We start from the raw sequence: 23,827 nt of genomic DNA, 5'->3' as shown, positions 1-23,827 counted from the left end.
AACAACCAGATCCTTTCATGTTTATCAGCTTCGCTGACGGGCATTACAAGTACTCCACAATTTTACAGCCCACTGGGGCAAAGTTCAGAAACTCACATTCCGCAAGATGTTGAAAAGTATCAGCCCTCAAAAGTAGCCTGTCTGATCTTAACGACACTTTCTAGGCCCACAATGATTTGGTTGATCAATCAATATGTTTGTTATTTTGGTTATACTTTTTGGTTTGATTCAATGAAAGCATCTGAGACCAGCGTTGGAGTAAACTGGTTTTTTTTCTCAAAAACTGCCCTTAATTTTTCATAATTAGTTTTTCCACATTTTCTTTGCAATTGATTACACACCTGTGAAGGGGTAGAAGCCTGCCGGACTGATTTTCTGACCTTTGAATTCCCCAAAGTCAAGAAAGTGCTCTGTTTCATCTTAAGTGGGGTCAGGAAACCAGACTACAAGAACATGATGGGTTTTTTTTGTTTTTCCAGCATCTTCAAGCCCAAAACGTGAAACAAGTCAGGTTAACAATATTTGCTACGATATTCTAATTCCTCAAATCCATTTACCAATGAAAATTTCAGCAAGAGCAAAATGTTGTACATTCCCTTTAATGGAGTGAATGAATTTTTTGTTTTACCTTTATACACAAGATGTGCGTACCAGCCTTGACCAATTCATCAGCCAGTTTCATGTAGTAATCCATGGTGTACTTGGTCTTGCTAGGATCAGAGACATCACCGCTGTAGCTAATGGCTGCCTCCACCACCCCACCAGACGCCCCGGCCGCGTCGATCCCAAGGATCATGTTGGGTAGGTAGTTGAGGGAGTCAAAGACGCGGAAGATGTCCATGCCGTGTTTATGGGCAAGCTCACAGAATCTGAAAGGACAACATTCATGTTCAGATGCGGCAAAACGAGGCTTAGCACTAACCCTCTTCAATCCTCCGAAATCAACCAGGCGGTTTTGGAGGATTTTTGAGAATTGAGACCGAATGGCTGAAACAGTTTATTCTGAAGGATGCACTGTGTCAAGGTCGTAAGCTGTACCCTGCATTGTTTATGTTCAGCCATGCATTGAGGCCTACATTACACTGGCTACTATCCGCACTGCTTCTGGATATCATTGGCAATGCCTCCATGTATTGACAGTGATTGCTGGATGATTTCGAAGGAAAGAGGCAATGGTCACCCCTCCTCCATGTCCACTGAAGAAATTCAAGAAGTAACGGATGGTTTTTGAGGATTGCGGCAAAATCCAAGTTCAACATGGTGGCAATTGGAGGACTTGCAGGACTTAAGCCCGGTTCATACTCTGCGGGAAAGCAACAGCAAACCCGAATTTGTGACGTCGTGGCAAGTATTCGCGCTGCGAATTCGTAAAAGTTGAACAAATTTCAACTCGGGCGAATTTGGCAGCGAATGTTTTATGACGTCAAATTTGCTTCGCATTCGCTTTCACATGAAGTATGAACCGGGCTTGAAGATGCATATTTTTGATTTCAGTAATAGCAGCCATGCGAGCGTGTGCGTCAAGTCAACACTGGCATGCCCCCATTCACGGATTCACCCAATTACAAACCAACAACAAACGGAAATTTCCAAAAATGTGTCACTTGAAACTTTTAGAGTGCACCCCATACATTTTCGATTTCACAAACCAACACTGACCTTAATTTTACCAATTAAAACAGTTTTTAATTTATTTTTTGTATAAGCACAAAAGTATACGGATGGACTAAATTCCTCTCAAACCTTTCAAACCGTTTTTCTCCGTACTGTATTGCCGCATCATGCTTGGGTGTCACTTCGTGAAAAACAAAATCTTCCTATTTTACATCAGTGTCTGATGTGCGCGTGCACTACCAGATGTCAGCTCGTGAAACCAAAATTGATTACGTGGTTTTCGCGAATTGACACCCACCTGCACGTGAGTGTCAGTTCGTGGTGTCGATGACAATTTAATAGGCAAAAAATCAAATCAATTTTCCTGATTCAGAATAATTTGTCCCCATAACCCTAACCATGCCAAATCCTCAAAAATCCTTTTTGCAAATTGGAGGAATTTGCAGGATTGAGGTTACATGGCAGAAGTGTGTTGCTGATTTCGGAGTACGCACTGTGTCAAGGTCTTGGGCCCGACCTTGTGTTGTTTATGCTCAGCCGTGCATAAATTTAGTCCTTGATTATACTTGACATCCTCCGCACTGCTCCGGGATGTCACTGCCTCTGCCTCAGCCTATTGACAGTCATAGCCAGAGGATTTTGCAGGATTCAGGCAGTGGTCACCCCTCCATGGACCATATTCATGGATTTATTTTTCCATGAGGCCAATTGGAGGATTTTGCAGGATTGTGCTAAATCCTAGCAAAAAGGCCTAGGGAGTTAGGGTTAAGAAGGATAAGTCTGTACTCATCACAGGCATAAATTTGTTTCATTATGACTTACTTGAATACAACATTGTCAGGATAGCTGGTATAGCCTACAGCATTGGCTCCACGCAGTAGCATCTGGAACGGGATATTAGGGATGAGCTCTCGCAGCGTTTCCAACCTATCCCACGGGCACTCGTGGAGAAACCGCATAGCCACGTCAAACGTAGCACCTGATTGGACGGGTAAAAATGGATCCGGAATATAATCAGCCAGCCTTAGGGTTACGTTTTCCACAATATGTGATGCAATCAAGCTAAATGAGTCGTTTGTCGGAAATTTTTATTTGGAGATACAGGCCAAAATAGGGCCACTTCATCACATCTCTTGGTGTTCCGACTTCCATAATTTTTGAACTGAAGATGGTATCAGCATGCAGTTTTCACAGCAGTAATGCTGAGATTGTGCTCTTTTCAAATCTGTAATAAAACAATTTTTGACCAGGGTCGACAAACAACTCATGTAGCTTGATCACATCACATATGATACTGGTCGCAATAATTACGTCATGTTCAGACCTCAACATCAACTCTTTTTATTCACCACTTGTCCATCGTGCAAGTGTCATTTTGCTAGCCACAAAATATTCAATCCTGGACACGATCTTAGTATGATGAGTTTATTTTAAAATATGACATATCCATTTGAAATAAGGTGAAACTGTTGCACGGTTATGAAACAATATTATCCCCAACTCCCTAGCATGATTGCCAACCCAATGTCAGTTTAGGGGTACTGTACCCATCTTGACAGATGCCAACAATACATGCTGTTGGGGTTTGATGGGTTGAGTTCTGTTAGGGTTAAAGAAAATAAACAGTATAACAGCTTGTTTTTAAACTTCATTTTTCGCTTTATTGTATTCTTAAGTTGTATTTAAGTATAAAGCAACTGTCGAAATGGATGATGGGCAGCCAGGAGAGAGCAGGATTCTAAAAAGGGAACAAAATGGCGGATATCGCGTTTTTGGAAATAAAGTCTTCATATTTTTTCAAGAACCTTTGTTAGAACTGTCACCCTTTGCACCGCATTTGCATTCACCGATTCCTATTAGGCCAGGTCCCGAGTCTATAAGTTTAATGCAGTTACAACAGTGATTGGTACTGAAAACAAGTAAAATGGTATGTTTCTTAAAATGAGTAATTATTGACAGGTTTCCAGAAATAAAGAAAGCATTCTTTTACAATTTATTTTTATTCATTATTGGAGTTGTACTTTAACCCTACATGTAACCCTGCTAGACGCAATGCAGTGCATCAGGTGTAAAAGTATGTGGGACCTTGCTTGACTAGAGCCATCAACACCATGGATAAACGGCCAATTCTGAAACAATGAGAGCTAGTCCCATTGAACAATGCCACAGTTGTATCCTGCTGCAGTTGGTGACCACAGACTCTCGGGCAGTTTGGCCTTGAGATTTCCAACCTGATGGTCTTGCTACACTGTGCAGGCTTGTCTTTTTGACAAGAGCTGCATGTTGCTTTGTTCAGCAAGGTTTCTTGCCAAAATACCCTGGCGGGGGGGGGGGGGGGGGGGGGGGGGGGGGGGGGGGGGGGGGGGGGGGGGGGGGGGGTAATGTTGCAATGCACGCTCCCCTGGGGAAGCACCTTTACATCCTGAACATGCAGGCTCCCAAGAAATATCTGACAAGATTCCTGGTACCACTTGCGACTATCACCTACCTCCCCAATTCTCAATGCTGCAGAGTTGGCTGAAGTTTTGAGCCACAAACGGTGAGATGTTCTTGAGGTCATACGTTCGCACGCGGGTGGCTAGGAGCGACTGGTGTGCGTCTCTGAAGGTTGTATCCATCAGCAGCAGGCCTTTGTGCTGGCGAATCGCTCGGGCGAAAGCCTCGGGTCCTTCCTTGATGAGAACGTCTCTGAAGCCAGGGGGTGGAGGCACGCCTGATGAGCAAAACAAGTTGAGACAAGTAAATGACAGAGCTAAATACGATTGGCACGCTGATGCGAAGTGGAAAAGAAATATTACGATTCCACTTTTACGGGCCTGTGTACACTGGTAACAGAATTAAGTTGGGGGAAAAAATTACAATATATTGGTGTCTATGGGTTCATTTATACTGCATGTGTAATACACCATGAAGCACAGTGATAAACTGCTATGCTTGCAAACCTGAGCAATTTTCCAAAATATCAAAGCAGTAAATCTACATTCTGATCAATCAGCAAATGTGTGGTAATGAGGGTTGGTAAAAAAGTTAAACACATTTCAACTCAACACATTTCTCTGTGTCATATTGTGTGACATCAAAAGATAAGAAAAGAATCTGAAGCCCGTCAGATGTGTCAAAAACCAAACTGCTCAAATCTATCCAATGGAAAACTATGGGCACAATCACGGCAAAAGGGACCAGTAACTATACTTCAACAACAGTCATTCCCTGATGGTTACAAAGTAAGTATCTGTTCCACATAATCAGTGCTGAAACTGAAGTGAAACCATAGAGCAGCATTTGTTTTGTTTCCTGTTTGCAGGCAAAACAAGTGAAGTTTTACCCAAAGTCACTCTTTGGTTTGACTTCATTTTATAGCTTGCATGCTGATTCATATGGAGAACAGATTATAGTAACCAACCATATAAGCCATTTTGAGTGACCTATACCCTTTGGGATTTAAATTTGAAAAAAAAAACATCTAGACTTGCTCAAAATGCTTGGTACATTTTAACTTTGAACTCTCCAGACCAAAGACACTGTTGCTGCATCACATGATTTTCGGCAAGCTCTTGCATAGTTACGTAAGAGACGCTCAGCACCAATACATTGCTCAAAATTGGTGAGAATGGCACAAAGACACCAGACCATTCCGGAGTTGGGGGTTGCTTGCATAAGGCTTGCCCCGAATCAAGTGATATAGTAACAGTCTCTTTGGTTGGGAGAATGCAATGTTAAAACGTGCAAAGCACTGGATTCAGTCAGCATTCCAGATATTATTCAAAGTTAACTCGCAAATGGCTTATTCTCTGACTCATGTTAACGAGGCAGTCACGTGGCTATGCATTTTTTGTTATGTAAATTTCCACACTGAATACTGCATGTTGAACATTCAGCAAACCCCATAGCTTTTATTTGAGATCTCCATTGGCCATTCCAAGCTGTAAAATAAGTAAAGCAACGCACTGGTTTCCGTTCCTTCCATTCCAATGTGGGGAGGGAACCAGTCGCAACCACTCCCATTGTTCAAAATGATTAAAATTGGGCTGTCTAAAAGTATCTGAAACTTCTCTTTTCTAAACAGAGTTTTGTACATGAAATAAATTTTGTTGCCATTTTCCAGTTTTTTGGAAAACAACAAGTAATAATTTGTTGACTAAGTATCTTTCTTTACAAATCTATTGTTCTTAGAGGAGTAAACATGGCAGACGGTGACTTCACTTTTAACAGCAAATGGGCTATCCAGACTTTCATATGGAGATCAGTGGTTGAGGTTCAAGGCATACTACAGGAAGATAGAGCAGGTGGACAAGAGGCAAGACTGGCTTCAGGTCTACTTGCTGATCTGCTGTTGTCTCAGCAGATGGTAGTGATATTAGCATAACAAAGACCCTTTGTTAAGCAATGCAAATTAGCCGACCAAGCTTACAGGCCCCAAGGAAAGTAATGTGTAAAGAAGACCCAGCTGACATTCATTATCTGCCTTAACACGTCCTTGCATTCCACTTTTTGGCAATCTTTTATTGCCACTGTCTTGACTTTATGTTGTAGATTTTAGGCTCAACACCAAAAATACCATGACCGTTTGCATGTGTATGCGTTGGCTCCTACCGTTCTGCATGCCTCCGTTCCTTGCGTGTGAAACAGCTTTTCGCATGCACTCATTAATACAGGGTGGATAAAAAAAAACACGAAACCGAGATATTATTGCTAACTGGAACAGAAGTAGGGCACATGTGAATCAAAGGGAGATATCTTCTATTAGGCCAAAAAAAAAAAGTCTCCGGTTTCTGGTAAGCGCGCGCGTCGCCGTAGCCATGCGCGTCGGCAAAATGAAAAAGTTTTTTTTTCAATGAAAGATGATGTCTCAAAACCGCCAAACTCACTGGTTTGACTGGAATCCTGCTGCTGCACACTTTTAACGTGTTTTTAGATTGGGTTATGGTCGAGAATAAGCTTTATGTGGCCTCTCTGGACTCCCATATATTTGCACTAACTTTAGTCGGGCACCATTTGCAGTCATCAGCCGACATTTGAAGCAATAAAATCAGGTAAAAAAAAAAAAAAAGCCGCGTCGCCGCACCACTTTTTGGGCAAGCTCCATACCAGAAACCGGAGACTTTTTTTTTTTTGGCCTTAGGGTTGAATCTCCTCTTTAAAATGACACCCTGATCATGTCATTACATTCACGGTTGACTGAGCAGTGACCAATTTTATGAAAGGGTCTATTTAGAGAATTGCGCCACTTTTCAATTGTGGTTTTTGTTGTGTCAATTGTCACAGAGCGAAAGGCTATGGTTGCCAATCAAGGCAGGTGGGGGAAAAAGAGATTTCACCATGAAAAGTCTCTAAATAGACCATTTCATAAAATTGGTCACTGCTCAGTCAACCGTGAATGTAAGGACATGATCAGGGTGTCATTTTAAAGAGGAGATTCAACCCTAACAAAGGATATCTCCCTTTGATTCACATGTGCCCTACTTCTGTTTCAATTAGCAATAATATCTCGGTTTCGGGTTTTTTTTATCCACCCTGTATATCAGTTCATCTTGCTGTTTTGTTTTTTTGGTGGGAAAAAGCCATGATATTAAAAAGAGTTGAACATTCCCTTATTTTAACGATGAAACTGTTCTGATACTGAAGAGCATGATGCAAGTCCAAACTTTCCTCGGAACAGAAATAGCGTTACCCAGCATCTTCTGATTATCAACAAATTAGGGTGAAATAAATGAAAAGCAACTTCAGCATTAATTAACAAAGCAAAAGGGGAAGGTCTTGCAATGCCGTCACTCGGGTTACTGTTGACATATGGATAGTTTACTCACACAATTCTGATGGAATATTCTTAGCTACTATTTGCTTGCTCCTTTCTAAAATTTATAAAAATATGAGGATATTTCAAGTATACTTAATATAAATCAAGGAGGTTCAAGAATGAATTGAATTGAGGAAGGTTGTGTTCCCATAACCACGGAAGTTCCCAGTAAGAATGTATACATTTTGAAATTCAAATTTGACAGTGCTGAGTGTGATTAATATATTTCCAAATGCCAGACATTATTCGAAATACTACTTGCAAATGGCTTACAACCGATGACAGAATTGTTAAAGTTGCCGCCTGATTCTGAAGAAAGTAAAACAAAGAATTGTCATGACAGGCAGAACTCAACAGCTGTTTCATGACTGATTTGCAATCGTATGCAAACAGCAGTGGTAAGGGCAGTGATTGTCCCTGTTCCAATCCGCATAGTGCCCATAACTCGGTCCTAATTTTCCAATAAACAATAAAAAAAATTCCTCACAACGCAGTGTAGACCAGGGCATGTATATTGCACAGTAACGCAACTAACTTGTTGTGCGATCCTTTTTCGTGAAAACTGCTGCAGTCGGGAATAACTGATCAATAGTTCAAACTTTAAATACAACATCAAAAATACAACATCAAAAATTTGACTTTGGTAGATTGGTTATTTTCAGATTTGTGGCTTACCAAAGGGCAGCTGGGGTATGGGGGCCTCCCCTGCCGCTGGTCTGAGCCCAGTGGCCAGTGGAGTGGACGGTCCATTCACCAGTAAGTTGGCAAAGTAGTGGAGTAGCTTCTGGGCCCTGTTCTGACTGCGCTTGAATTGCGTGGTCAGCGCTGGATTGTCGTCAATGAAGTAGGTGTCCACCCGGCCTTTGACGAACTGTGGATGGGTCAGAACATTCTGCAAAAAGGAATGTTTGTCTGTGGGGAAAAGAACAGAAAAGACCAATATTTTTATTAACCAACAAAAGCATATTTTTTTTCTTTCTCCCCACTTATGGAAAAAATGAAATCCTGGACACCCACCATGTTCAATATTTATATCCGACAACTGGTAGACTAGAGAAGGTGAATACATGTATGATGTTGGAATTTCAATGCAGAGTTCCAACACTTTAAACAAAAAACTATGACTGCCTTCACAGAAGCCAAGTGACGATGACGATAACAACAGCCACTTGTTACCAAACATCGCAAGTGCCAGTTCCAAGGTTTTGGTCATTACGAAATTGAGGATTCAAACATTTTCTCATTATTTATTTCACATTCACGAGTGCCTTAGCGAATTTGGTTGAAAGTCCATGGGTGGTATTAAACCATCTTTAAAACACCAGTCAGTGACGTGTAAAACCAGTCGCGCGACGATACGCTCTGCACCACATGCGTTGCATGCCTGATATATGGAGTAAGGTGGTTGAAGAAAACATTGTCAAAATTTGGTCAGCTTTTTCCCAGTTTTTTAATTTATCTAAAACGTATTTAGGAATGAGTTTTGGCTCAGGCCATTATCAGCAACCAGTTCCCCGACTGGTTTCAAACCTGATGTTTAAAACTGCTCTACCACACTTCTATTTCCTCATCTAATCTGGATGTTTTTTATGTATGATGACCACCATACCACAAGAGGTGAAGACGACTGTTTTTAAATCGATGCTACTTATCCCGTTTCCCTCCAGGGTTTCTTGAAATACATGTATTAAGACAGACCACCCCACTGCATCAACACCCCTCCCCTTTCATATTTACAATGGCCAGCCAGCCACATGGAACACCCCCAACCCCTAGTCTTAATTGGCCCATGATGCAAGTGATCGATAGTGGATCGTGCACATCTAACAGCATGATTGGACTAGCGCGCCTGCCAGCACAAACGTCTTAAGACATCTGTAGCCGTTTAACTGTTTCTTTATTTTTTCCCCTAGGCTTTCCTTGGTAACCAATCAGAGATCGGGAAATGGTTTCTAGTCAGTCCCACGCTCACAATCGCGCGACGGTTGTAAACATATGTGCTACATACATCGCTTATTACATGCAAATTGGAAGCTTCCGTTTTGTTCGAAGATATTAATATTTACACCAACGGTCAAATTTACATAAAATGGCCATGCCCCCATTGTTGCAAATTTCCCAAGACCTTAGTGTGAGACAGCAAAAAAAAACCAAATGTGCAAGGGCACGCTACCACAATGCAACCATGGCAATTGATTTCTTGGGCCAAGACTACCTACCCTCTAGAAATGGATATGCCTTTGCTTGGGCTAAACCACTGACTGAATCCACCCACCTTGACACCCCTGATACGGAACTCGGCCAGGGATCGCAGCATCTTAGCCACGGCACTCTGATGATCCCGAGAGCTTGCGATGATCTTGACAAGGAGGGAGTCATAGTGGGGCGAGACCCAGGCACCAGCGAATGCCGAGGCACTGTCGATCCTGATGCCCATGCCCTCACCGCTACGGAACACCTACACAGATTGACATGAGCAGTGTCACTAAGGGGCCATCCATTTTTGTCATCATTTTCACGAGCATACTCTTTTTTTCTGGACCCCCCCCCCCCCTTCCCCCTCTCCTAGAGAGTAAAAAATAGGAAAAGTTTGGTTTCAGGTAGGTTCGGGTCGGTTTGTGCTTCATTTTTGTCGGGTCGGCTCGGGTCGGGTTGGGTCGGTTTGTGCTTCATTTTTGTCGGGTCGGGTCGGATTGGATTTGGGGAGATCAGATCAATTTCGGTTCAGATTCGGTTTATATCTATACTGTTTAGGGTCAGTTTGGCCTAGTCAACCCGACCCGATGCACAACACTACTTAAAAGTAGGCCACAGGTTCAACCAGCACACTTTCTGCCTAGAGCGAGCTCACCAACAAATTGGCTTGGGTTCTGTACAAAATACAAACAGGTTTTTATACAATGTAGTGGAATTCATGAAAAAAAAAAAAATAGTTGAAATTTCACTGTATGAGGATTCTTCAGAAAATTAGAATTCCACAAGTCTTACCTCAATTCTTCCCATGTCGGGCTGGAAGTTCTTGGCAGGGTCTTCCGTGGTTATTCTACACTGCATAGCACTACACTGGATCTTCACATCATCTTGAGCTAGGCCCAAGTCAGGCAGGGAGCTGCCCTCAGCAATCTTGATCTGGGATTGCACCAAATCAATCCTGGGGGAAAGAAGGAGTAAATATGTGACCATGTGCACATCGGAACAGTTGTGGGATAGTTGGCAGATGTATATCTGGAGTACATCTTGTGTGTGGTAAGGATTTGACACAAGAACATATATGTTCATGTAGGCCCTAAATGATTAGAAATGAAATAAAAACAAAATGCTGTATCCCACACACGGAGGTCTCATCAGTGGTTATGAAACACATACAAGTAGAGTACAAAAGATTTAAATCACTCTTAGCAGCTCACCTAAGCGATCAAGTTAGGAAAAAATGCAACATTAAAGAGCGTTAACTCAGGGTTCAACCCCTAGGTATCCCATAAAACCCTGCAAAACCGTGTAAAATCTTAACCCTGACAGACGCAACACAGTGCATCAGGTGTAAAAGTCTGTTACACTTTGCTGCGTTGAGCCATCAACACCAGTGCATAAATGGCCAATTCTGAAAAAAATGAGAGCTAGTCCCATTGAACAATGCCACACTTGTATCCTGCTACAGTCGGTGACCATAGACTCTGAGTCATTTTGGCCTTTATACTTTTGACCTGATGGATCTTGGTACACTGAGCAGGCTTGTCATTTTGACAAGTGTTGATTGTTGCTGTGTTCAGCAGGGTTTCTAGCCAACATACCCAGGAGGGTTAGGGTTCAGGTAAACCCTCCAATTACAACTTGTTTAATTAACCCTAACTCCCTAGGCCTTTTTGCTAGGATGTAGCCTCAATCCTGCAAGATCCTCCAATTGGCCTCATGGAAAAATAGCATAGCTTCAATCCTGCAAATTCCTCCATTATTTCTTGAATATGACCTGAATCCTGCAAAATCCTGCACCAGTGACTGTCAATATGTTGAGGCTTGGCCAGTGACATTCTGGAGCAGTACGGAGGATTTCAAGCATAATCTAGGCCTATATTTATGCATGGCTGAGCAAAAACAACACAAGGTCCGGCCCAAGACCTTGACAAAGTGCATCCTACGAAATCAGTAACGCACTTTTGCCATGTAACCTCAATCCTCCAAATTCTTCCACTTTGGCAAAGAGGATTTTGAAGGATTCAGGGCGGTTAAGGTTAAGGTTAATTGGCATTCTTCCCTTCTGCCGACACTAACCCTGTCACCTCCTCCGTTACAGTGTGCTCCACCTGCAGCCTGGCATTGACCTCTATGAAGTAATGTCGTCCGTCCTGGTCCAACAGAAACTCCACCGTACCGGCGTTCTCGTATCCCACGTGATTGGCCAGCTTGACAGCATCGGCAGTTATGCGAGCTCGCATCTCAGGATCCAACAGAGGGGCCGGTGCAATCTCGATTAGTTTCTGGTGGCGGCGCTGGACTGAGCAGTCCCGCTCGTACAGATGAATAACATTGCCGTATTTGTCGCCTGAGGGGAAGGACATGTTTATTTAAAAAATGATGTGATTGCTGGTTCATGCTGCAACTAATGTAAGGAAAGTGTCTCAAGTGTTTGCCTTGCAATTTGGGCCCAATTTCATGGCTCTGCTAACCACAGAATTCCGCACCTACATTCGAAAGCAGAAAATTTGTGTGTTAACCCTGTAAGCACATAACCCTTACTTACGGGATGTACACGTGCATTAGCTAAAATTCCTCGTAAACCTGTGAAATACACTTTAAGCATAGAATTTTCTGCTTCAGTAAGCTAAGATTTTTCGCCAAGGATAAGCAGAGCCTTCAACTTGGGCCCTGATAAGCAACCTCCCACAGCTTAGTTCCAGGAATATCTTAAAACTTTAAGGTACGAGTTCCAAATAAACACTCTTTCTGACAGCCATGCATTCTAACTTCGGTTATGGTCACAAATATTAACAAAACTTTACTGCTGAAACAGTTCTCAATCTCTAGTGAGTTGTCAATGTTGCTACAGCACTACCATGACAGCTTCAGGTTCCAAATACCAGTTTAGATATTTTGAAGTTTCAAACTTTTTCACTATTTTGATTAATTTGTCTGCTCAGCTGTGTGGTGAATGCAGTGATTACATTTGAAATCACTAAAGCATGTCCACGGCAAACCGTACATTCTTGCAGACCCAGGCAGCTGCAGATTGGTGGGCTCTGTCAATTTTATGGGCTCCGTCCACGAACAGTAGTTGTTCCGTCCACTTTCGAAAGCCCTAGCGGGAGGCACATCAGTGTGCCCATACAAGTTCGCGCATGTACATATACATGTATGGCATGAAGGGCACACAGGCAATTCCACGGTTACTCACGTTACATTTTTGATGTACTTTTGAGTTTCCTTGGGCTGTAATTACCTTACTGAAAAGGTTTAATAACTGTTATCCCTATGGTAGATAGAGTAGACCTAGACCTACCTAAGCACCAAAGATGATATCCAGAAAAATGTGTCATGTATGATAAACAAGACGCACAAAATCGGTTACTCACGTTACATTTTCGTCTTGTTTATCATACATAACATATCTTTGGTGCTTAGGTAGGTCTAGGTCTACTCTATCTACCATGGGGATAACAGTTATTAAACCTTTTCAGTAAGGTAATTACAGCCCAAGGAAACTCAAAAGTACATAAAAAATGTAACGTGAGTAACCGTGGAATTGCCCACATGACTTCTTTTATTGTGAACGTCACGAACCCTTGGCGTCTTCGCAAGAGCTTCAGGCGCCGTCAGCAATGCGCTCAAATGTACCTCGGAGTGGTCTCCCCCAACTCTCCCTTTGAAACCTTTGAGGGGGTACTTGTGCACAGAGGCCCATATGAGCCATGATTATGCTTTGTGTTCAGACCCACCCAGGCCCACCTTACTGTACAATCCACCACAATAACTTACTTTTGCTGAGCTAGAGATTATATTCAATTGTTTGATATTCCAAGGGGAGCAGTACGCACTCACCAAGAATCTGCACCTCAATATGTCTGGGTCGCTCGATGAATCGCTCGATGAACATGGACCCATCGCCAAAGGCTGCAAGGGCTTCAGATGAGGCACGTTCAAAATTCTCTTCCACATCCTTAAAAAAAAAATAACCAGTTTTATTTAAACACCCCTAAAAAGTCACAGATATAAATATATGTCAGGTGTTCTGGCAAAATGAGATGAAACTAGGCACAGGCCGTAGTGGAGAAAAATGGAAAAAAAATTCAGGGCGATTTTTTTTCGATTTTCAGATTTATGGAAATTGTAATCTTTGATACGTCTACTACAGATTTTTTTTAAAGAAATAGGATCAAAATCATGAAACAAAAGTGTTTTTAGGAAAAGCAGTTGGTGTGTTTTATTTTCACGACTACAAAACTTGAAACTTCAAAGGCCTTTTTCTCGGTAGTTTTACTTTTTTGACATGTCGACAAATGCAAACTTTAAACAGCCATAACTTGTCAACGGAATATCCGATTGAAATGCAACAAACAGTATTGCAAGGTCAATTTTGTTCTTTTTCCTAATACCCGCAAACCCTCATTTCGACCTCTGCCCAGTTCTGTCTCATTTTGCCAGAACGCCTCACTCTCTTGAACATCTCTTGATTTAAGTATGTGCAATTTGTCCACTTGTATCTACAGTGTTTGTTTGGAGTATGGCATTTACACAATGGTTAGAGCTTGTATCTGACCAACATGTTCACTCACCTCCATATTTCTGACTACCCGCATGCCCCTACCACCTCCTCCATACGCAGCCTTGAGCATGATGGGAAGGCCAAACTCCTCTACGAATGTCTTGACATCTTCCTTGGTTTTCACTGGTCCATCAGTGCCTGGGACTACAGGAACACCTGGGAATAAAACAGAGACAAATGTAGGGGAATGTGAATGATTTGTTAATATTAATAACACTCCCACAAACATATTAGCCACCAAAAAAGAAGTATATTTTTTTCTTTTTATCAAATTTAAGCCATGAAGGATTATTTGCAATTACTAGAATTGTAACGAGTCACTGAATTTTGTGACTCAAGTCGAGTCGAGTCATTCTAAGGAAGTGACTCGAGTCAAGTCGAGTCATTAGGTCAAGAAGGTTGAGTCGAGTCACAGTGTGTGGTTGGGTCGTGTCGAATCGAGACTAGTCGAATTTTAGCTCGAGTCAATTCGAGTCACTGGTATTTGAACACCATCTAATCAATTACAGAATTGAAGAAGGCACAAAAGGCACCAGTTTATTATAAAGATCCAAAGACATTTTAAAAATATGCTGCATGGTACCAATAGACAGCTTCTGCTGGACTTTTCTACTAAAGATCTACGTAATAGTTAACAAGAAGTTGGCTTCGGGTCTGGAATAATCTTTATGCTGGAACTTCAAAACCAAATTGCAATATATGAAACTGTTTCTGATTATATAGAAAAATAACCAAAAAAAGTTGAAAGCAGGACATACATTTAGCCGGATTTCCATCAAGGGCTAAAGAAATCGACCGAAGCTGATGATGAAACTAAGAATTGTAAAATGCTTTGAAATAGTTAGACCATAAAACCACGATGTGGGAAATCTTGTGATACGTAATATATTTTGTACATGATAAGCAGCCAAAATTTGACGGCAACACGAAGTACACTTACAAATAACTTTGTACTGTAAGATCACCGCAAATTTTTCACACAGTTTTGTGACTTGAGTGTTATTCGCCTTCAACATAAGTCTTCTGATGAGGGACTCGAGTTGAGTCGAATCATTTGCTGGCAGTGACTCGAGTCGAGTCAAGTCAAGTACCTGTTGGGACTCAAGTTGAGTCGAGTTGCCAAAGCTTGTGATTGAGTCAGACTGAAGTCGAGTCATTGACTTAAGTCGTTACAACTTAAGTCGTTACCAGGAAATGCTTGCTACTCCCAAATCTTAAGAGAAGTTCCTGAATGGATGGCTTCCATCAAGTAGCTTTAGATGGCAGCTGGTCTTACTCATAAGAGCATGTTGGTTTTGCATTTCTGAATGGTTCATAATGTGCACATAACCAATTGTCAGTTAAACGTGCACGCACCTGCAGCATCATCATGTTAGAAGAATACACCTAAGCATGCATGGTGTGTAAGTCTCTTGTTTACATAACTTACATTTATGTTTGGACTTGTACTGCTGAGGGCATCATAGATTGATCCAATATGCCCCGCCCACTGCGCTATGTAGGCAACAAACATGTACACCCCTCCAATGCCACATTGCATATTCCAGCTGCACACGTCGTACACCTGTCCATGCATGTCGGACACTAATCATGGCTGTGATTGGCCAAAATACCAAGATCTGAGTGGAGCTAAATGGATCAGTCTTTATACACCGAGTCCAATGAACCCTCCAAATCCCTAAGGCAATGCCATACCTGCAGCAATAGCAATCGCACGAGCCTCAACCTTGTCCCCCATCTTGTGCACGACTTCTGGTGTGGGACCAATGAACCGGATACCAGCGTCTAGGACTGCCTGGGCAAAGTCTGCCCTCTCAGACAGAAAGCCGTAGCCTGGATGGATTGCTTCCACATCATTCTCCTGTGAAAACAGGCAACAACTTTTACTTCAAACACGTATCAAACTCATGTACATAGTAAGAGAGCACCTAGGTATTTTACTAATGCAATGACAATCAGCTTCACTTGTATTTACCCTAACCTCACCTAAAGCTACAAAATACTACTGGTAGTAAACTGTAGTATGAAGTACTTCAGCATACAAGTGGGCACAGCACTCACAGTATTTTTTGGTATTTGGTGCCTGCATGCATAATTTTGGTAGCATGCTGTTGTGCTCAGTTCTTTCTCCAAAAGTAATAGCTAGGAGGGATGGGCACATCCAGGCCTGTGTAACATAAAGTTTGGTTGGGCTGTATGCAGCCCTGAAACCATTAAAAAAAAACAGAGTGATGGATTTTGGAGGTTTGGACGGTTACGGTTTAGGTCACTTAGAGAATCCATGAAATCTTAGTACTATGGGTTTATGCATAGGTACCCCCTCCATGGTTACAAAGGGAGAGTTGGGAGAGACCACTTGGAGACATATTCTAATGTATTTCCGGCGGTGCCCGACGGCCATGCGAAAAAGCTTCAGGTCAGCACACATTCAGAATACAATTGGCACGCGTACTTAGAGCTATACAAGCATTTTCCACTGGTATGGGGCTTTCGAAAGCAGTCATAAATAAAATAAAATATAGTAAACGCGGTGCTTATATAGCACTTTATACCAAAGGTCTCAAAACGCTTCAAAATTATCAGGCCATGAGACCAGTTTGTTTTTTTCACAGCAGCTCAAGATCAGCGCGTTCTGGTCTCTACCTTCGGAGGTACCCATTAATGCTCCTGGTTGGAAAGAGACAATTGTGGTAAAGTGACTTGCTCAAGAACACAAGCACTATATTCCCCATCAGGGTTTGAACCCATGTACCACGGCACATAATCGCACAACGTAGCCACTGGACCACAGCAAACCAAGTACTGTTCTTGCATGGAGAACATAGCTTGCCAATACAAAATTGACCAGTACAATGTTACATAAAAATGTAACATTTTGGCTTCCATCTAGAAGTCGTATCAACCCATCTTACCCTCGCCACACGAATGATATCCGGTATGTCCAGGTATGCCTGTACTGGAGGCAGCCCCGCCCCAACCAAGTATGCCTCGTCTGCCTTCCCACGATGCATGTTACGTTTGTCCTGCTGCGAGTAGATGGCGACCGTCTTTATGCCCAGCTCAGTGCAGGCACGGAAAACACGGATGGCAATTTCACCTGAAATGGTCAATGCATATTTTAGGGGTATGGTAATTATCGTCACGTCAATGCAACAAAGTCGTATCTCCTAAAATGGCAGGAATGCAAAATGCGAGTTTCAGATTGTCAAAAGGTCGTATCTCGCTTAATATAACCCGGATGTACACGCAAAGTCAATAACGTCGAGATACGACCTTGTTGCACGGAGCATGTTCCCGCGATATACGACTTTCTTGCAGAATGGAGTTACGACCTTGTTGCACTGACGCGACGTTATACACATTTTGTAATGTGAGTTCATGGAACATGTTTTTCACTAAAAGCATTTTTTCCCCCTATAAACAAGTTTTTCTGACTAGCAATGTTTTCATTAGTGAAATAAATGTATAAATACACGAGTGTTAACCCCAAAACAACCAAATAACTATTGCCCTAAACATCCTGAATCAAAATTTTCATGAGAGTAAGTCTTTTGTCATTTATTAAAACTCACTCAATTTCTAGAATGACTGTCACAAAAAAATGGACATTGCTGAGATTTTTTCATCATTCTGAGCACCTAATCATGCAACAATTTAATATTTCATGTTTCAAGAAGAAAGGTACTCTATTTTGTAACCAACTTCGCAAAAGTGATATTAATGCATGTTAAGGCCGGTTCATAGTCTGGGCAAAAGCGGAGTGAGAATGCGAATTTGTGATGTCACGTCAAGTTTTCGCGCTGCGAATTCGCAACAACTGAACACATTTCAACTCCGGCAAATTTTGCAGCGAATGATTCATGACGTCAAATTCGCTTGGAATTCGCAATCGCGTGAAGTATGAACTGGCCTTAAGCCAGTCCTTACTACATGTACAACTGCACATGGGCACATCAAGATGTGACAGTATTCTGTCAAGAATCAACTCAGCAGATAGGTACACACGTCCACCTGGGCACTGGTAACTAAGTCTGCAGTCTTTCGTGCGACTCAAATGATAATGGAAATTACACCACTTGGAGCATGAATTACAGAATACGAAGTTCAGAAGTTTGTACTTAATTTGGAAGATTTTTTTTTCTTATTTGATGGATACCTCAGTAAATATATGTACACTGTATCATCCTATTAAGAAACTTGTCAAAGTTAGAAACACAGTTTCAATATGCTGCCAAAGTTGGGATATCACTCAGAGGTCAACTTGGTGCAACCACGGTGGATCACACACACCGCAGTGGCCCACATTAACACACTGTTTTGCAATGGCAGCTGTGAACACAAGTTTTATAATTGGCTTGAATCTCCTCTGGGAAGCGAAAATAAGTACAACTGTGGTTTTAACGAGTGTGATGACAATCTGATGAAACAGAACTTCACCATTTCAGGTTCTAATGTTCTGTAACATTGCGATGGTAATGTCACACTTAGGCAGCAAATACCAAACTCGTTTATTACAACAAGGAAATGGTAACCCAGGTTCTTACCCCTATTGGCCACCATGACTTTATTGATTGGTACCCTTTCCACTTTGTGTTTCCCGGGAGAGACTGTTGAGAAGGAGCTTCTCCCGCCTGCGCTTGCTGATGAGTCACCGGTATCGCTGCTGCTGCTGCCACGATGACTCGCAGCGGTCCTGACTGTGACATAGTGACTGAGTGATGAGCTTCTTGAGTTGAGTACAGCTTGGCTGAATGGCTGAGTGGTTGATCGGCCGTGGAGGTGTCTCAGCTGCAAGGCACGCGATGCCTGGGCCTTCAGCATGTTGGTAGGGTGGTCTTATTTACTCTTTGCGATTCTGTAGCAAACACGAAGAAAATTATAGACAACTTAAAATGCACTAGTTTGATGGTGACGCTAAATTATGGACTGTAGAATGTCGACTTTGCATGGACTACTCTCAACAGCCAGTGAAAGACACAGTCTGGACACAATGGTTTGGGTACACCGCACTTATGGTGATACAGTACGCCGCACTAGCATTTCAAATGAATATGGCGATAGCATCTAAATATGAGAGGAATGCACCTACAGCAAACTTACATGTATTACAAAAGCCTCTTTTTAAATTCTCAATTATATCTGTGATGTTATTTATTTGTAAGCCAGGTTGTCAGTAAGTCAAATGGTTGGTGTCGCGGTGCTTTCCTTGCCTTCCACTGCTGTGACCCGGGTGCGATTCCTGCCCCAGTCCACCTGTGGATTGGGTTTTCAGTCCCCACCTAATTACGTGGGTTTTCCCGAGGGTATTCCTCTGGGGTTTTCCTCCCACCTCTAAAACTGTAATTTCTTCTTGTTCTCATCTCTCTACAGGTTTCTTCAGGTTTTTGAGCTACAGTGCCTAGAGTGCTTTTGAGGAATCCTTGGTTTCAGTACCAGAAATAATTATTAATAATAACAAGGGTTATCACATAACACTCTAGCTCAGTAAAAAAGGAACCGTTAGAGAAACTACCTTATATCCTTCCAGTTCCAGTTGTGTAGTGGTACATTGCATAACCTGCACTGTCTTCCAAAATTTCAACTGCAACACACAGACAGACAGTAACTACAAAGAAAAGAAAGAGAGAAGACCTAGTCAGTGAAAAAAAAAAACTGCGAAATGTGGAGAAAAAAAAAACAAGACGCTTCTTTGCAACAGATGTTTATCTGTCATGTCTGTTAATATACATGTATGATCCAGCAACGTATAGCCTAGTTTAATTGTCACAGTCTGAATTCAGAGCTCATAACTAAGTTAAAACTACTGCTATTTATTGTTTTACCACCTGGTCACAGAACAGTATTTTTTGTGGAGTGCTCTATAGATGATGCAATCAAAGTTCTCACTACTTTCACATTGGTAGGAAAATGAGACCATCCCTACATGTGGCATACGTGTTCAGTTGAAAATGGACCAACTTCAGAGAAATTCACGTAGATTCCTAGTCAAAGTTTTGATAGAAAAATCTGAATCAATTACCGGTACATAACAGTAAACTACATGTACACAAAACACTGAAAAGATGACCTAAACGGAAGTCTCAATAAAATCCAATAAATATTAAACTCATACACATAGGCATGGTAATACCGGTACATGTGTAATTGTGTGTGCACATCAAAAACATGTATTGAAGTTGACCTTGCTTCATACAGATACAATGTACAGGTACATGTACATGTACTGGCAACTGAGTGTACATGTATGTTAGTGTAACAGAAATTTGCTGGTTGTGAGAACACATGTTGATTGCAATCACTGCATGCACAGTGGGAGTCATCAAGTAAATGTATTGCAGGCCTCCACTTATCAGACAGTATCATACAAATACATGTACCGGTACGTATACATGTACATTTGTACATGTGCAGGTACACTGTACAGGGTCATCAAAAATACCGGTACCGGTACATGTAAAATACAATCTCGACAAGTCAAAACCTGTTAACTCAAAAACCCTTCTAACTCAAAGTAAAAACTTATTCCCCTCAATTGTTGTTGATTAGAAAATCTATTGGATAACTCACAACTCTGCTTACATGTAACTCAAAATTTGAGCCAATTCTCCTGACATGCCTGAGGTTTGATTTTTCGAGATTCCGCTGTTGTCGACACATACATGTATACAAATAATTTCCTATACCCCATGAACTCTGTACATGCATACAGTATGGTGCTGGGTACAATGGCCTAGTCCGTACCTCCCCCCCCCCCCAGCTCCATTCTTCATCATGTTCATGGACTCCATGCTTGCATGTAATAACCTTCTCAGCACTTACAATATTTGCAAAACATCACAAAAAGGAAAAGAACTCAAAGGTCATTTCCCTTCAGACAGAAAAAAAAATAACACCCGTACTTATTCAACTGAAACGAAATTAACTTCAGCTTAACTGTTACAGTTCTTTCAGAGTGTACAGTTTTGCCACAGACAAAAACAGTTTGGAAGGACAATAACCTTCATCCAAATCTTTTCAATCCATTATCACTTATCAGTGCCAAAATATTTGTTTTCATCAGAAAGCCTTGTCGCAGTCAGTTGACAAAAGGAATTATTACTCATAAAAAGGAAACAGCAACAGACACAAAAAATATGATGAATCATGCCACAACTTTGTGAAGGCTTTGACAGTAGTTTGACTCCTCCAAAAGCAACAAAATGATCCACTGGAAATACATTTTTTTGGAGTTTGCAGGGTCAAACCACTTGTGCTTTGTATGAAACTTGGAAGCTGAAGTCCAAAGAATGTGTTATTTGATTCCTGCAAAATTGAAATTTGGAAGATTTGGGAGTTCTGTTTTTTGGGTAACAACAAACCTACATTCAATTTGTGTTTGCTTTTTGTTTTGCTTTGTTTTCAAATACTTTTCTATACATGTACGTAGCCAATAGCCATTGAAGGTTAGTCTATAGAAGAGGTCATCAAATCTGATTAACGCCATTTGATCGTCACAGTAAAGCGATCTTGCTGTGAGAGGTCATCTCTCGTCAACAGTGCTAAAGTGAACTAGTGATCACGGCCACAAATCCACAAAGCTTGTTTTTGTACAAATGGTACCAGAAATTCAGATTTGTCTACATGCAGACTGTTCTACAGATTTATTAATTAAAGTTGCTGGGTAACAGTGTCATCAGGCCAAGGAGAAAATTGGGACTTCAGGTTTTCCAGCAGAAAATAGAAAATAATAGAAAATAATAGTGATTCACTAAAGACAGCCCTATACACGAAACACAAAGTACATTACATATAAGTACTGAATATGTACTCACGATTCAGATGCAGAAACCACAAATGTACAGGATTACCATGGACCAAATGTTTAAGATCTCTTCACGCAAACCCTGCCATGGTTAAAATTGGGAAGCACAAACTGTAGCACTTGGTGTACACATTGTTACCGGTACCTGTGTCCCTGTTGCATACATGTGCACTATGAATGAATGCCTACGTGCACAACTGCATGTTCACTGTCCCTGCATACAGTGTACAGGCATACCAGTACAATCTAGAATGAAATTACCATTCTGTTTACATAGCATCGCCCACACCTCCCACCACACCCCCAGAATTGGCCAATGAAATTGCAGGCAGCTGTGTCTGTGTGGTTCTTTAGTAAACAGGGTTTATTCAGGATGCATAAAGGGCGCATAAAAAATCCAACACTGCCAAAGAATCACATGTGTACACGCATACATGTACATGTACCGGTACCATGGATGAAGGAATAGATGTACACTACATACGATTAACTGTGTACATGTAGTCGTGATGCATTGAAAAAGCATTCACATGTGTAAGGAATGCATGCAGACATACATGTATACAATGTAGATGTACATACCGGTACCTACCCAGTCTACAATGTATGTACACATGTAGGCTGTTATAGATCTATTTATGTGTACATTTTTAAAATGACACTTTGCTCTAATCACCAAAAAAACGAAGCACTAAGCACAAATTTCAAGCAAACATGATTTGTGGCCTAGCTTCCTCCATGCTTGAGGGGTACTACCAGTATTTTTCTTGAAACTTTAGATATATGTACATTACATGTAAACATTGTTAAAATGTACTGTACATGCTGAATCTTAGTTCAAAAACAGATACATCTTCTGTTGTACATGTCTGTACAAATGTTAAACGTATTAAATAAAAATGTGTGCAAGATCACATTAGTTAGGTATAAATATTTAGTTGTTCCTGCCATGCTCATGAGTGTAGATGCTGTACAATGAAATGTTGGCAGTTACTGCACATAAATTGCCAAAGCACATGTACAGGTATGTAGATCTTTGTTATATCTGGGGAAAAAAACTTTGGTTCAAAACATACATAATGGTGCATGTGTACTGTAGCTGTGGAGACTATTCTGAAGCAGAAAATGTTTGTCAATAGGTGGATGTACATCTACATGTATTAACTGAACTAAATCAGCATGGTGATTAAAAATAATTTAACGAGTCAGATCCCTGTCACTGTGTAAATAATGTGCAATGCACACAAAAGGTCTGTATTGAGAAGTGTGGGAGGGCGGTGCCGCGGTTGGGTATGACGTGAAGGGAGGGGGAAATCACAAAAACATTGAAATTTTCAAATCTGACCAAAAATGTGTACATGTGTACATGTACCGGTACATAAATGTAGCTGGATAATTAGACATTAAAGGGACAAACTTATTTCATTTTGAACACAGGAATGTGTTCATGAGATTCATTACAGTACACGTAATAGACATCAACTGAGTGAATGATAAGTCTTTCCGTCGAGGCATCCGGCAGAAATAGCAGTTTCAAATCCCAATCACTTGTCTTTATTTGACAATGTCCAGCCTAATATTGACATTTACGAGATAAAAAGTATTTTTGATGCAACTGGCATGTAAACTGAATATTTGTGTCTTTAACGCTATCTTGTAATCAACTGTACAACTTACAAATGTAAGACTTTCATCTTTAAGTGCAAGTTGGTGTTGAAAGATCAGACATTCCAAGGAACAAACATGATGTACTCTGTATTACATCAAAGCATTGTGTATGTAAGCCGTACAGGAAAGCCCAGTCCTTGCCATCATAATTCAATCAGGTTAGGAATGCATTGGCTGGCTGAGGAATAAC

At 41.3% G+C, this 23,827-nt stretch overlaps 1 protein-coding gene across 1 annotated transcript in view; it reads right to left on the bottom strand.

Annotated features, from left to right (window-relative positions):
* The window catches only part of LOC119742440 (pyruvate carboxylase, mitochondrial-like), a 29,919-nt gene extending 7,709 nt beyond the window's left edge, over positions 1-22,210 (bottom strand). The window contains 15 exon segments of the mRNA XM_038218361.1: positions 629-869; positions 2,437-2,593; positions 4,103-4,327; positions 8,087-8,308; positions 8,311-8,323; positions 9,687-9,869; positions 10,400-10,562; positions 11,681-11,951; positions 13,445-13,562; positions 14,179-14,324; positions 15,864-16,029; positions 17,081-17,265; positions 18,713-19,023; positions 19,681-19,773; positions 21,980-22,210. Coding sequence (XP_038074289.1) covers positions 629-869; positions 2,437-2,593; positions 4,103-4,327; positions 8,087-8,308; positions 8,311-8,323; positions 9,687-9,869; positions 10,400-10,562; positions 11,681-11,951; positions 13,445-13,562; positions 14,179-14,324; positions 15,864-16,029; positions 17,081-17,265; positions 18,713-18,989 — 2,367 coding nt within the window. The 5' untranslated portion in view covers positions 18,990-19,023; positions 19,681-19,773; positions 21,980-22,210.
* Positions 22,211-23,827: the final 1,617 nt, after the last annotated feature.

This window comes from Patiria miniata, unplaced genomic scaffold (assembly GCF_015706575.1).
Source record: "Patiria miniata isolate m_02_andy unplaced genomic scaffold, ASM1570657v1 HiC_scaffold_6, whole genome shotgun sequence".
In the NCBI taxonomy this organism is placed as follows: Eukaryota; Metazoa; Echinodermata; class Asteroidea; order Valvatida; family Asterinidae; genus Patiria; species Patiria miniata.
This window is presented reverse-complemented; position numbering and strand designations above follow the sequence as displayed.